Source organism: Stegodyphus dumicola, chromosome 7 (genome assembly GCF_044657685.1).
Source record: "Stegodyphus dumicola isolate Sdum_Otavi_A_Nest chromosome 7, ASM4465768v1".
Lineage (NCBI taxonomy): Eukaryota > Metazoa > Arthropoda > Arachnida > Araneae > Eresidae > Stegodyphus > Stegodyphus dumicola.
Window position 1 is genome coordinate 65,132,697 of NC_140774.1, and position 15,786 is coordinate 65,148,482.

The 15,786-nt window shown below is 31.6% G+C and overlaps 1 protein-coding gene across 3 annotated transcripts in view; it reads left to right on the forward strand.

Annotated features, from left to right (window-relative positions):
- LOC118188575 (glutamate receptor ionotropic, NMDA 2C-like) overlaps nt 1-15,786 on the forward strand; it is a 938,424-nt gene that overhangs the window by 797,456 nt on the left and 125,182 nt on the right. For all 3 annotated transcript variants that reach the window (XM_085820356.1, XM_085820357.1, XM_085820355.1), the window contains 3 exons: nt 6,318-6,465; nt 8,091-8,274; nt 11,850-11,975. In XM_085820356.1, the coding sequence (XP_085676482.1) occupies nt 6,318-6,465; nt 8,091-8,274; nt 11,850-11,975 (458 nt within the window). The remainder of the gene's footprint in view (nt 1-6,317; nt 6,466-8,090; nt 8,275-11,849; nt 11,976-15,786) is intronic.

The window sequence follows — 15,786 nt, forward strand, 5'->3', positions numbered from 1 at the left end:
AAATTAATCTCCTTTTACTGAAACTCCAATTCAAAACTCATCAGGGGAAAATGAATTGAAGCTTCACTGAGTCGATTAATATTTTTCGTGCTTCTGGTTCATTTGAAATCAAAAACCGAAAAACGATTCAATTAAATTTCCATTTAAAACATTAAAATTCGTATAAAACCGAAAAAACGAATCTCAAGTTTACCAAAGTTTTCTCTAAACGCTTTCGAAACACTTAAAAAAAAGAATAAAACATAACATCGTGTCAAATTGATTACTAAAAAAAAAAAAAAACATAAATATTTACATTATGCAAATTGACTTTTCAAAAAACAAATTGGTCTAAACAGCACTGAAAAATTGGGTGGTTCCCGATTATGCTAAACTGAACTTTTAATACCAAGAATACGATACTGAATTCTTAACACGACCTTCTTTAACGTAAACTAAATGAATTATTAACACAACTAAATTGTGTTCCTTGCAAAAGAAAGTAGAATTCAGAGCTACTCTGAAGAAGCAAAAATTGTGTAGTTCTTGGAAAACGTACGCGATAAAGTTCAAAATGTCCAATAGCAGAGCTAAGTATTATAACATACGTTCAAAATGTCCTATCCTATTAAACTTTGTGTGCTGGGGTACCAAACGTTGGGTGTTATGTGTAAAAATTATGACTGACGAGCAGGATGATTGTCATGCAAAATGGCGGCGTGAGAAACTTCTTTAAAGATGTTGTCCTCTGTAAAATCTTAAAACGCGAAAGCAGAATTGGCTCAAAGTTGAGGAATTGTGGCACAATACGTTTCTGAAACTAGATGCCCCATTTTTTTTAGTAAAAGCAAGATTTGTCATCTATTAAATTTACAGAATAGTAGAAAAATAGTATAAATAATATTTAAGAGAGAAAAGAAACAATTTTTATACATATTTACATTAAATGTTTTCTCGCAGTCATCCAACTATTACCTCCGATTAAGGTTTAGGTAATAATTATCATATCATTTTAGATGAGAAATTTGAAAAAAGCAGTTAATATCAGCTTTCTTTAAAAAATAGAAATTTTGAATACTGGTATTTTATTCTCTAAGAAAATTTTTATTAATTTAGTTATTTCTTCTTGTAAGTATTCGGCATTGTTGCAAATATTTTTTGATTCTGAGCAGTTGGGTTTGTATGGTATCAAGTGTCACTCGTTTGGAGACATTAGAGGGCCAATGGATGTGTTTTATAGCAGGGAAACAAAATCTTTTCTTTTGTCATAAATTTTAATATCTTTAAAATTGATAATGGGCAAATATAGGTAATTAATATCTCCTTGTTGAAAATTAGTTTTATTGAGTTTTAAACATGAAGTACAAATGTGATTCTCTCTCTCTCTCTCTCTCTCTATATATATATATATATTCAAAATAAAGTAATTAAAGGTAAATTAAAAGACCTAAAACTTAAAATTTTGAAAGCAAGTTTGTTAATTTTAACATACTAGTTTGATTTTTAAATTTCTAATTAACTACTTGTTTTTTAAATTTAATTTAAGATTGTATCATTTTTTATCTTCTTATGATTTTGAATAAAGTTTTAATTGTTTACGTCTATTTTTGAATTTCAGTGAGAGTGTAGGGGGATATGTCTTCTAAAGTAAACATCTCGTACAGGTTAATTGTGTTCTTAATGAGAAACTTTAATTTTGAGGTTATTTGCTATTTTAGTTTATAAGATTCTTATGGCTTAAATGGACTAATGTCTTTTTTTGGATCGAGTATTAGTTGTGACTTATGGTTTGATTCTAGCAAATAATTTGATGCTTACTTGGAAATAAGATGAAACACTCTCTTAATTTAGTTGTTGTTAATTGATGGTAGATTGGTTTTTCCTTTTGATAAGTCGATTAATAAGCGATCAATGACAATAGTTGCTTATTCAATATTTAAAATTTACTTTTGGTTTTGGGTTTTTGCGATTAAAGACTTTTCTTAGCCGATTTATAAACAAAAGTTGAATTTACTATTTAAAATGCTATTTACCTTCTAAAAATTTTTTCTTTCATGGTTTTAAATTCAATTTGTGTTCCTTGGAGATGGTATATGGAAAACAATTTCTTTTAATAAATTATATATATATATATATATATATATATATATATATATATGTAATGATATATTTAAATCAATTGATTAAATTAAATTCTAATCATATTCCTTAATAATGTGTTGGCGATTCTCTACCTAACTTGCATCCCTGTTCCTAAATTTTGGCGAAATCCTTTCTTTATTATAAATTATATTAACAGGTTGGAGCCCGCCAAATCGCCAAACCCATAAATCTGTCATATTACATAAAGTATTTAAGAATACTCGTGATGAGAAGGTAGCGTCACCTCGTGATTTCAAGTAATATCGCTGATTGGATGAACACCATGACGCACACATATTTATAAATAAGGCTTCTACTCGAGATACAGGAGGAATGCTTGTGAGATGTATGCTAAAATAATAAAATAAACGTATCACTTTATATTCCAAAATTTGTCTCATTCCTGTTGCTCCGGCTGCAGAACACAAATAATGTTGTAAACTTTTCTATCTTTCTTATTTTCCACTTCCGGCCAGAATTAAATGCTTTAATTTGTTTATGAAAAGTGTACTAGCTAACGCTCAAGTATTTAAGTTGTGGCTTTTTACCAAGAGTTAGAGAGAGAGAGGAAGCGAGCCGCTTGCCACTGCATTCTTACGAGTTTCCAATCAGTTGCTTCTTGCCTTTAAAGACAGAGGTTTAGTTCTCTTGATATTATAAAACGTATTGTAGTTTCAGCAGTTTGCGTACTACCTGCGTAACTTTTTAAAAAGCCCAGTCTTAGTGTTAGGCGTTTGTATACTAATTCAAAGTTAGCTTTTAGTTAGCGTTTTAGTTACTAGTTTTATATTTTTACGTTCACATCACAAGTGGTTGGTCTCTGTATCTCGAAGTACGGGAGCACATGTAAAGTAATAGAGAATAAAGGGTTCAGTATATCCTTCCTGCTTGTGTCGTTTATTCCACACATACTGGAACATAGCTTTAGTAACCTCTCTGTTCCTATTCAGGATACGTTATATTTCCCAAGCAAATCAAAAGACATACAAGTCCTGACAGTGTATGAGATTCTACATTTCATATATATATATATATATATATGAGACGCCCACTTAAGTCCAGTACCACACGTTTAACTGCCGGACGGCTGCAGCTATGCTCATACAAATGGTGTCTTGATATAGTAAAGTGGCTATGCGCTAGTAGATGAGACCGCTTACAACGCCACTGGAGGAAAACGGCGGAATTAGCATTCCTATCGCGAAAACGGTACGAGATAGGAGAAAACAGTGAATTACAAAGTTGTAGATAGTCATCTTAGTGCAATTAGGCATCTTGTAGATATGAATGCTAAAACGAGAACGCTGAAAACTCACATTTGTTGCTTCACGATTTTCGAAACTGTGACGCGATTCACGAAACTTGAATAAAAAGATATGTGGATCAAAACCCGCGCGGTGCATCATTGTACTGATTGTCTTTTCAAACTGAGTACACAATATTCAGATCATGCACAATTGTGTCTCACCACGCATGAACTCAACGGAACTTGAGCTTGGTGTGCGAACTTAGTGCATTAGTCTGAAACGTCAAATCTGTTCACCTGAGATAACTATGAAAGAGGTATTTTCTTTAAGTTGTATGCTGAAGCTCATGCTCATGGTGCGATTTTCAAAAAATGATTATTGTGTCATGGTTCTATTTTACAGTGACTGTGGGCGTAAGGTACGATGAGCTGCGCGTTGTATTGACAACGTTGTCCTGCAGGGCCGCATGCTTTGCACAAAACCGTCCTACGGGTTGTGAGAGGTTTAAAGGAGATAGGCTGCATGACTAGCCGACTATAATCCAGCAGATCAGTTAAGATAGGACGGAAAGTATAGCTGGAAAATGTATTTTCAACGCCTTCACATATCTGAACAGCGGCCTCTGAGAAAATCCTAAGGTGCTCATTCATACCGGCCAACATCTTCTCAGGCATTACTGGATGGGATGCCTGGAGATGTTTAGCATGGTGCAACTTCCTCATGAACCAGAGCTCCAGTCAATATTATTGGCAGATAGTGTGGACGGATGAGGCATGCTTTTCGTGGAATGAAATGTACAATAGGCAGAACTACCATTTCTGTGCACTGGAAAGTCTATCATGTTCTACGAAATCAAATGCGGTTTTCGATTAATTTTTGGTGTGGAATTTACAGTAACGGGCTAATCGGCCCAATATTTTTACCAGGCTACATTAATGGCAGCACGATACTTAGAACTTCTGCAACACGTAATACTTGATCTTATCTGGAATATGAGTCTGCTTCAACTCCAAAATGGATGGTTTCAACATGACGGCGCGCCTGCGCACAAGGCATTACCAACGAAGCAGTACCTGATGGAGAAATTCGGAGACAGAATAATCTGGTATGGTGATTTCAAAAAGTGTCCTCCACTTTCACCAGACCTCACACCAAAGGACTTGTTCCTGTGGGGGATACCTCAAACAGCAGATGTATGCGACCCCTCCGTAAATACTGCAGGACCTTCAGCAACGTATTAATGCTTCTTGTGCAAACGTGTCACCTGTTGTGCTTCAACGTATGCAACGTGAAGTTGTAACAAGGGTCGAGATGTACATTTCGGCCTACAGAGAGGAGTAGGAATATCGGAAATAAAGATGTCTTGTGATTAGCTGTTTGTTTCCCTTTCTATGATCGTTTCATCACTTCACAGAGTAGGAAATCGCATATAAACAAACATATAAACATATATATATACAATGCGAATTTAAAATGTTCTGTTCTTCATATTACTGTCCTCGAGGTGTCTTTTTGTACGAAATTCGATGGTTATCTACAACTCTGTAATTTACTTTTCCTCTTATCTCGTGCGTACTGTTTTGATAGCGCTAACTCCGTCGTTTTCCACCAGGTGATGCTATAAACGGTTTCAGCTAGTAGCGTATAGATACTCTACGATGCCTAGACCCCACTTTTATGAGTATAGCGTCAGCCATTCGGCAGTGGGCACTCTGTATATGTACTGTACCTTAAGCAATTGTTGCAGTTCCATGTTATCACTTATTTTGGCATCAAGGTAAGTGATGTATAATTCTTAGATATTAATATTTCTTTTCTGATAGTGTAAAATCTTGATCCTTGACTAACGTTAATCAGTATTTCTTAAAGAAAAAGTTGGAAGAGTTTTTATTATCTGTAAATTACGTAGTTAGTATTCAGGCCATCCATTTTTTTTTTTTTTTTTTTTTTTTTTTTTTCATTTTGTAAATATTCGATTGATTGCCATTAAATGATGGAATTTTGCACTATTATAGTTTTTATGACATCCTAACTTCCTAACTGATATTGTTGCTTCTCCGAATATTCGGGTTCTTCCAGCTTAATACATTCATTAAAAGCGGCCGGCGTCGGTAATTATGTGTGTAATCACCGAGAATATTTCACAGTGTGGCGCCAAAGGACAACACTGAAACACTGACTCAAACAGCGTATAACCAAAAGTTACAAGGTGTAAGGTTTAGGTGGTCATTCGTGTGGGAAACAGCTTTTGAAGATACGATCATCTTCAAATTCCAATCGCAGCACTTGCTTAGCTGGACCTGTACGAAGTTCTCCGTCCTGCTTGAATGTGACACTATAGAGCTCTTGTATCTCTTGCAAAGATCGAATGGTTGTGTCTTTTAATAGTGCTGCATAGTACATAGAGTACTTGCCTCTTTGCATTTCTTGCAAAGAGTAAATGATTCAATCTCTTAAAGAAGAAATTATTGTGTCTGTTATCGGAAGTAATTCTGAAAAGAGGGAATGATTTTTGTCTTTCATAAATCCTTGATAATTCTCGACTGCGGTAGAAACAGTTCGAAGTAAACCGATGTAAACTTCTTCAAAAAAGAACTTATAATGAATGGCACAGCGAAATGCACCGTACTTTTACTTTTGGCTAATGCAAGGGATTTTCCACAATAGCGCATGGATTCTGTCTCCTCCATATAGCGGAAGTTGTTGGCGTTTTACATTTTTGTAAGATGTTTCCTATCTAATCAGTGTTATTTATATCATTCACTTTAATGGATAGAAAAGCACTTTAAATAAATTAGGATCGGTCTATTCTCCCTGTAAGCAAGTGTTTAAAAAGGTCATGAGCCAAAAAGTACTGCTTAACGTCTAGTCGGATATTCGTATTATTATTGCATTATTGTATACATTTGAGTTAGAATAAAGTAATCAATACATTTTTTTTTATTTCAGGGCTAATTTATCCATTGCCATGCGTAATTCGAATTATTATATGTGCTGCTCCGGTTTTTGCATCGATCTGCTCCAGAAGTTCGCCAACGATTTGAGATTTAGCTACGACCTCTATAGAGTTGAAGACGGCGTTTGGGGTGTTTTTGAAGTAAGAAAAATATAAAATTTTTGTTAAGCACAGAACATTATTTGATGTTTTTAATATTAAAAGGAAATAGTTTACCAGTCTCTTTTTTATTGCTGATGTAAAAATAATTATTTAATTTCATTTTTCTGCTTAATACCTTTATAAATTATTTAAATTAAGATAAATTTCAAATGACAAGTTCTTCTTAACTTCGTTTTGGTAAATTACTCCTTTTTTTATACCTAGTGTTTGAAATGGCTGAAGAATGGCTGAACATTGGTGTTTTAATCTAGATTTAATTCCAGAAAACAAAGCAGTCCATTTTCGTAGTTTTGCTTTCGTGGCTTTACGAATATGTGTCGCAAATGGGAAAGAGTATACTCAGAAAATCTCCCATGAGTGTATGAGTATATTATATGAGGCCATAGAGGTCATTTCCGTAACTTGTTATTACAACGTAACTATTATTGACATGAGGAAGAAATTAAACCATCATCGCTTTTATGACTTAAGATAACAAAATAATTTTAACTAATTTTATTTGCTAAACGCCTCTCATCTAATATTAAATAACTTTCCCCAAAAATACAACAAAAATGTATGCGTATTTTCTTCAGTTTTTAAAATGCGATAAAAATCACATTTAATATCTGTCACCGGTACCATTTCTTCTTTGCAAAGAAAAAAAATATGTTTGGTGATAGAATTTTGAGCTGTCAAATGCTTCTTTCACTGACAGTTAAAAAATAAAAATTAGTTAACAACTAATTTACCAGAAGATAAGTACCTATTTTAAGGTTAAAAAAGTTTAAATAATAGCAATGGCACATTAAATATTATGATCATCCATTAGCCTTAAGAGAGAAATAAAAACCTTGCATGTCACTTATGTCAAATACTAGGATAAGTTTGCATGTTACATCTTAAAAAAAGGAATTATAATGTATGATGAATGCTATTGCCTTGTTTATAAACTCAAGATGTTGGAAGTCATTTTGCATGTTCTGATTTAACTTTGAAAGACCTTGTTATGAAGGTAAGGTCAGCAAGTGAAACAATAAATCGCAAATGTGTGTAATGGATTTTATTTCTTTGTAGTTCTGTTTGTTTAATTCTTAATCCTATCAGATTTTGAGGAGATATAATTAAATTAAATAATATTAATATATTTCTTAAATAATAATAATAAATTGTTTAAGAATTTTCTTGAAATACTTGTTTATAATTTTTTAACCGCTTTAGAAACGTCTATAGCGTCTACGCATTGTTTGCATCGTTTTTCTCCATGAAATTAAATATCAATACGTCCTCGCAAATTATCATTCCTGAGAGATATTTCCAATCCTGTTTTGTATATCGCATATTTTCAAGTAATCAAAATTTCAAAAATTATATATTTATGATACCGTTATAATTCGAAATGATGTAATCTTTGATCATTTCTTACTTTAATAGAATATATGGAAACCTGTCTTAGCATTTTGATTCAGTAAGCTTTCTTTTTAATAATCTCTGATGACATATATTAATGATATGAAAGTAGTCGTCTGTTTATTTCAAATTATGTGAATTTTGGTGTTCATCTAATATATTTGCAAGTTTTCCGCAAACAATTTCAGGTCTTCCTCTCTTTCTTCTTTCGATAGAATAATACGTGGAACGGACTTGTCAAAGAAATCCTGGACGGCAACGCCGACATGGTGGTCACCTCCATTAAAATCAATTCCGAGAGGCAAAAGGCGGTCGATTTCACAGTGCCCTTCATGGAGACAGGAATCGCCATCGTTGTCGCCAAGAAGACGGGAATTATTTCCCCCAAAGCCTTTTTAGGTGAGTTTTGCACTTAATCCCATAAGCTCTCATTTTCTCTCATGCCGAGAGCCGAAATATCCATGCATGGAATGCCTGGAAATAATTTTAACTATTATGGCGAAAACTTTGGATGCAATTGGTATAAAAGTGATCTAGAGTCTTGCAAATAAGAGCACAATTTCTGAGAATGTAAAGATTTAGCCACTGAAATGATAATAAACATTATTTTATGCTAAAGTATGCTCAATATTTTAAATGAAATTTATAAAACTACCTAGACGAATCACCACCACAGTATTTCAAATAAAATTAAGGGGCAAAACATGATGTTTACCAGAGCCGGGACAAGAGTGAAGCAATTGAGGCACTTGCCTCAGGTGAATCACTAGAAGGGGTGATGGATTGGCTATACGAATTCGAATATTACTTTAATTATGTTTTTAAATTTTTCAGTTATTATTAGGGGAAATAAGCTTCGACAAACTTAAATTAATAAAACAATAGCAAGAATTGCAAGAAAATCTGAAAATGAATGCAATGTGCAGCATTTCGATGTTATTTCTTGTTTATCAAAAAAGAATTTTTTAACATTTTCATTTGAAAGTTATAAATAATTGGCTATATTATTTTTCTAAATTTATAAAGCTACGATTAAACAATACTTTAAGATTAATACATTTGATTTTGATTAAATACAGTTACTTTTGTTTAATATAAATATAGCTATTTTGATATATATATATATGTGGGCTCGCATTTACCTTTTTGCCTCAGGGAAAGAAATAGCTTGGCACGGTTCTCATGTTTATATCCCTGGAATTTATATTATGCCAGCTAAAAGTTGAAAAACTATTCAGAATAATCATTTCATTGATATCATACGTTAAAACAGTGTTGTTCTTGTCTTTCACTGGAGATATATAACCCCAGAATGCCTAGAGTTCTTTCTACTCTATACTAGTGTCAGTTTGCGTTGCGTTACATTACGTTACAAATAGCTGTCATTTATGATGGTGTTGCAAAGATGAAGCAAAGTTCTGATGCAAATTTATGTTGCAAAGTTCTGATGATGTCATTTCTGATGAATATGCAAAGGGCAGTTAATGACAGCTGCATGTATTCTGAGCTGCAGAAGGCTTAATTTAGTATTTTCTAATTATAATTACATATCGCTTGTATCAACTTTAAAACAAAACTGTAATTCTTTTCATTATACTCTGTTATACTGCAAGAATTAAACCATGTCTGTGAGCTCGACAGCGTTTAACTGATACTGAACTATTTTTGAAAAGGAATATTTCATGACATAAGAAAATTAAATATTGTATAGTTGAAGAAAATATATCTGCATATGAAAGGGAATAAAGAACTCTATAATGGTAACTACTTTTATATCATATTTGTTGTCCCCTTAAATAAATTGATTATTACCACCGGGTTTTCCGAATTTGTATGATCCATTTTGTGGATATCCATTTGTGGATGTATTTTTTGTATTGTTTTCCGATTTTGAAAGCAAGTTTGTTATAAGTCAGAAATAAAAATAGATATCGTCATTTGAATTGAGATTCAACACATAGGAACATTGAAAGCAAAGAATCCAAAATTACTTGTTATAATCTCTCCAAGAAAAAATACATTTGAACAGCTGATTATGTCATTGTAAACTCCAGATCGAAAATGCGGGAAAATATTCATTATTTCTAGTAAAAATAGGTAATGATAGTAGCTAATTACGTAAATCTGGTAAACTTAACTTCTTTTCAATCTCACTTTAACCATTATTTATGTTAATCTTCTGTTCTTTACCTGGAAAGATGAATATGTAATTTAATATTAAGCTTTTTTTTCCTGAATGTTTTGAATCACGCGTTTCCATATTGCCCTTCTGTTTAAATTTGACTTGTTCTAATATCGCATCCTCCCTTGCCAAGCTGTTTGCTCTCTGAAGCTAAGTTTCTTTAAACTTGCTTCACATTCATGATCCTAGATCTTCTGTCCTCTATTGGGAGACATTGCTTTCTCTCCTTTTATTCTTCCAATCTGATTAAATACTTCTGCATATGTAGTTTGAAGCCTAGTGCTTATATTATTTAATTTTCCGTTCTTGAAAGACTTTTAAATTTTAAGTATTAAATGCATACATAACAGACAAGTAACCAAATATCTAAATTAATCAACTGGTTAATGTGAACGGTGGATTGTAATAATAGTTACTATAAATGGAAAAATTATGGCTGATCAGGATAAGCTCTCTTATTACCAGTATATATCCTTTAGTCAACATATAGTATGTTCTCTTTATCACTTCAACTAATTAATTCTTAGCTGTATATTTTGAAATTTCCGCTGGCAACGACTCTAACTCCCTTATTTGCTTATGAAATCCGTCTTCTTTTCCACTTGAGCAATAATGATTTATCATATATATTACTAAATATTTTCAAATTTCACTTTTCCCAATGTATGACAATAATGGTCTAGCACTATTTTGTCAAACAATGAATTTGCAGTAAATGAACAAGAAATTTCAAAAATTGCAACAGAAAACAAAGAACAAGGAAGAATTTTTATCTTTTTGCTGTTTTATTTTTTAATTTTTCTGCTTTTGCAGTTCATTTTTTATTTTATAACAAAAACTAAGCTTTTTAGTATTTTGCTTCATTTCTTCTAAGTTTCTAATAATTTTCTATTACTTTTATTTTTCTACAAATGTTGCTACTTTACTGATTATTTCAATTTATTCCTAAATGGACAGTAGCATTAAGAAAATTATTTTTGTTCACATGGATTATTACCGTGATACTTCATCAGATCCACATGTGATGCAGCTAGGAATTACAGAATTTTAAGTATATGATGGATTTTTATAAAGTACCATATGTTATAATAAAACCGTGGTAAAAATAGCACAAACAGAAAAGAGTGACACGCTAAGTAAACTAGAGTATAATAAAGGCTATATATATCTACATCAACAAGCATTTCTTCTACAATAAAAACATGAATATTTTAAAATGTAATAGACCCATAAATCTTGCAAACAGGAATTAATATTTTGTGTATCTCTAATTCAGTGCAGTTCTCCTTGGAAAACCCTCCAGCCATACAAGTTTTATTACGAGGTATGAATGAAGCTGGTCTTCCTCTAAAGGGAAGAGCAGTTTCTAGAAACTAAATTCATAAAAGAAGATTTTGAAAACGGTATTTGCAAGACTTTTTCGGAAGTAAGGAATAAAGCGATTCATACATAGATATCCTAGATTCTCTATTCCTCATGATTGGATATTTCGTGCATGCTTATTTTGCAAGCCACAAAATGGAAATACATCATAGAGATGCCAATATAATGTTAAATGCAGTATTATGAAATTTAATATTAAATAGTTATATTTATACATATTTTCTAGCAATAATATTTCTTTTCTGTTTCCTTCCTTCTCTCCTATTGTCAGAATGTTTTAATGGGAATTAATATAGAAGTAACAAAAGCTTGAATGAAGTAATCTTCTAATTCAATCAGATTTTTCCCCTCTATTGTATTTATTCAGTTACAAGAACAGCAAAATATGATCTCAATTTTTATCTTTCAGAACCATTTGATACGACGTCTTGGTTGATGATTCTGCTAATCAGCATCCAAGTGGCAGCCTTAGCAATTTTCTTCTTTGAGTGGCTAAGCCCTTCTGGCTATGACATGAAAATGTTACCCCCCAGAGGTAAGACTTCTTATTCATTAACTAAACTGGAGGGGATTAATTATAAAAGAAGTAGATCTTGTTTTTAACTACAAATGCTAAAATATGTTTTTAAAATTTATCTTAAATGTTTTTCATTTCTTAATCCCTGCATTAATAACAAGCAATATGAAATCGGAATAAATGTTAGGAACAACTTTTCTGAAAGCATTTTAACATCAAAAAATAAATTAAGAGACTCTGAATTTTAGGTTCTATTGTTTTCTGATACTTTTGTATTTTACTTAAGTAAGTGATTTTTACTGAGCCACGTATCGACAGTGGGCTATAAATTTTTAAAACTTCGCAATGATAGGCAGAAGATGAAAATTTAACTGTTGATTGGTTGAACTTTATGTATATTATCATACAAAAACACTTCTTTTACTTTCTTCAATAACACTTTAGTTAATGTGCTGAAAGCAAACTTTCCAAACATTTTCAGGCAAAGTGGTTTCTTTTTGCCCCCTTTTCCTCTTTATAGTGTTTTTTTAAAGGAATAAATATTCGTTTAGTATTTTTTTACCCGAAAGTACATATCATTTTATATTAGTATCAGATTTCTATTGAAATATTCTCTTCATATTTTATATATTGTATTCAAAATGCATAAAATATTTGTTTAATTAATTTTGAGAGAACACATAATTTTGGATCTTTATTTTCCAACCTCTCATAGTGGGTGCTTTGTCGACTACTTTAACAGTTTAAAAAGTATATTATTTTGAATGATAAAATCGATTGTTTAAGTTATGCTCTAATAAGTCTTCCTATGCAATTCGTTTAACTTTTAAACAATCAAAACCAAAAATGAATCACATGGCCCACTACTAATACATCAGCGGCCCGCTTCTAGGAAAACCAAGTTTCAGTCTAGCTAAAATGCTTCTTATATTTTAATACAGAACGATAAAAGACAGAGTGAGCATATTTATATAAAATATTAATCTAAAAAACGGAAACGGAATAACGGAAAATAATATATTCCTTCCATTCTTAAGAAATAAGATGCTATTAGGAAAGCTTTGAAAACATTTTAAAGAAGTAAAATTAACTACAAGGAAATTACGCGGTTTCTTTTCAACGCATCAAGAACGGATGGTTCGATTCTTAGTGAGTAAAATTGATGAGACAAGAGAATCTGTCTTGGAAACGTCTGAAGCGTGAAAAGCACAATTTTCAAAAGAAATGCATAAAAAATATATTAAGCGAATTAAAAAAAAAGATATCAATGGGCTTAAGTAAATAAAAGTTAATGGCACTCTTTAAACGTGAAAAATGGTGTTTTACATATAACTATTCCAGAAACAGCACAAGTAGTAATGCAAGCACAACTCAGAATAAAAGATGTCAAGCTAATGTATATTTTTCATAAAAGCTTTGCTTAAGAAAGAAAATTATTAATGAAGTAAGACTGCATTTCACTGAAAAGGTTCCAAACTGTAATTCGTTGCATAGCCTAACTGTTTATTATTATGCCTACGTTTTGGTAATTGTATTATAGTACTTTCTCTTGTACTAAAATGAACGTTGAGGAGCCTAGTGAACTGTAAAGCGACTTATCGCTAAGTTCAAATAACTAATGACGTAGACTCAAAGAAGGTTAACTACACTTTATTTCACTCAAAATAAGATGAGCAGTTAGCCTCTTTCTCGGGCTTACAACAAAGCCTCCACTTGGGCTTAAATTCATAATAAGAAATAAGAACTAAATTAGAACTAACTAAGAGATTTAGCAGAAGCTAACACAATTATCTAACGTAGTTAGCCATTAATTTAATTTAAATATTAAAAGGCACGTGCTATTCGGCGGTAACAGTTTCAAGAGAGATTTAGCCCGAAGGCAAACGCGCGCTACTCAGTATTCCTAGCTATCTCTCTCGAAGAAAGTTGAGCCTTCCTTAAATAGTACTTCTGACTTATTTGCATTCAACGTGATTCTAAAAACTCATTCGGTTAGGGAGTTGTAAGTGGAAACAAGAATTGATAGGAAAGCACCATTATAAACTGTTATAAATTTAAAGTATACTTTACAGTACTAATGAAAAACCATACGGCAAAATATAAATTTTACCTTTTCAAATCTTAAATATATGAGTTGCTCACATCAGAAAGGTCTATTGTACGAACGCCATAAATTTATAAATAAATTAAAGATTTATTCTTTTATGTAACTTTAAGCATTTTACTTGTAGTTTAATGTTATGGTTTTAACAAAAATGAGAGCAGGAAAAAATATGTAGTAGAATTTGTTTTAATTTCCTTGATAGTCCTTTAAATGCTGTTAAGCAGTCCACAGTCGATGCGTTTAGTCTGCTTGTAGTCTCAGTGAAGAAAATTTTTCATACTAGTTTCAAAGGTTGAACTAGTTTTTTGTTTCATACTAGTTCAACTCAACATACATACAAAGTATTGAACTAGTTTTTCATACTAGTTCAATACAATCTGCATTAAATAAAATTTGCCAATTTTATCTTAAAAATTAGCTGCCAGAAATATATAGAGAAATAATTTATTTTTCTCAGTTTTTCCCTTAAATTATTTATTTAAAGCATGGCAAAAGTTATCTGCTATATTTTATGTTAAAAACGATTGATGGATTTTTTTTTTAAATAAGTGACCAGTTGTTTGAATGTCGAGATGCACTGACATAGTTCGATTGAAATTAGCAGGAGAAGTTGTTGAATTTAATTAATTATCAAAAGTAATATGTGAGTTTAACGTTCTTAATGAGCTTTAAAATGACAAAAAAATAAAATTTTATATTTCTCCCTAATATAAGATGACATTTTCGTTCCTTAAAATTTCCTTTCGAAAACCGCATCTGTCCTATTATACAATCCAATATTTAAAACAATACGTTAAGAACAACTTTAGTTTAAAAAAAAAGAGGTAAGTGACAACAAAAACGTATTTACTTAGTTTTACTTCAAGATATAGTATTTACAACATTTCATTTTCGTTCTTATATACACCTTCAACATATGAAAATTCACATGCTGAGCCGTTAAAAAACAGCAAAGATTTGAAGCTTGATTTGAAGATTTAAAAACGCGGCACAAAGGAAGGATAATGAATTCCAAGAAGGGGCATCATTTTTGTGGACGAGAAACATCCACTTCAATATTTCACGTTCGAAGGCGTTTTACCATATCGATAGTAAAAATACATCCAGAATAATGCACTATAAACGAGCGAGTTATATTAAGATGAACGGGTAAATATTTTCTTATGCTAGCAAGCATGTTATAGCTTCGAGACGTCAGAATATTTCTTGCACACTGGATAAATCGTTTTTAACACCACTCTGTGTATACTGATTACCTTCAAAACAGTAAACTTTCTTCTGCGAATAAAATGTTGCATTAAATGTTCTTCGTTTACCATTAAAAATACTCTCTAACTTGCAATTTCTTTTTATGAAAACAAGCCGATTTTCTTGTAACTACTTATTTGAGTTTTACACATTTTCGAGAGCTTTACGGGTTTTGAAATTCTCTTTAGGCTATTTTATAAACAATACTTCTTCTTTCATTTCTTAAACAGTTTAATAATTCAAGACCAAACCAAGATTCTTATATTTGTGATACTAAGACAAAATGCTGAATTGTTAATGACTTTTGTTATCATTTATTATTTTAATTGATCAAATTTAATGTACACTTTTTATTGTTAGCCCAAAGGAACGTTAGGCACAGACGAACAATTACTCTCCAAATGGGATTTTGCGTCGTATATTACTTTTCAAATTGTTGCCATCAAATATTATCGTCCTGTATTATATTTAAAGAAA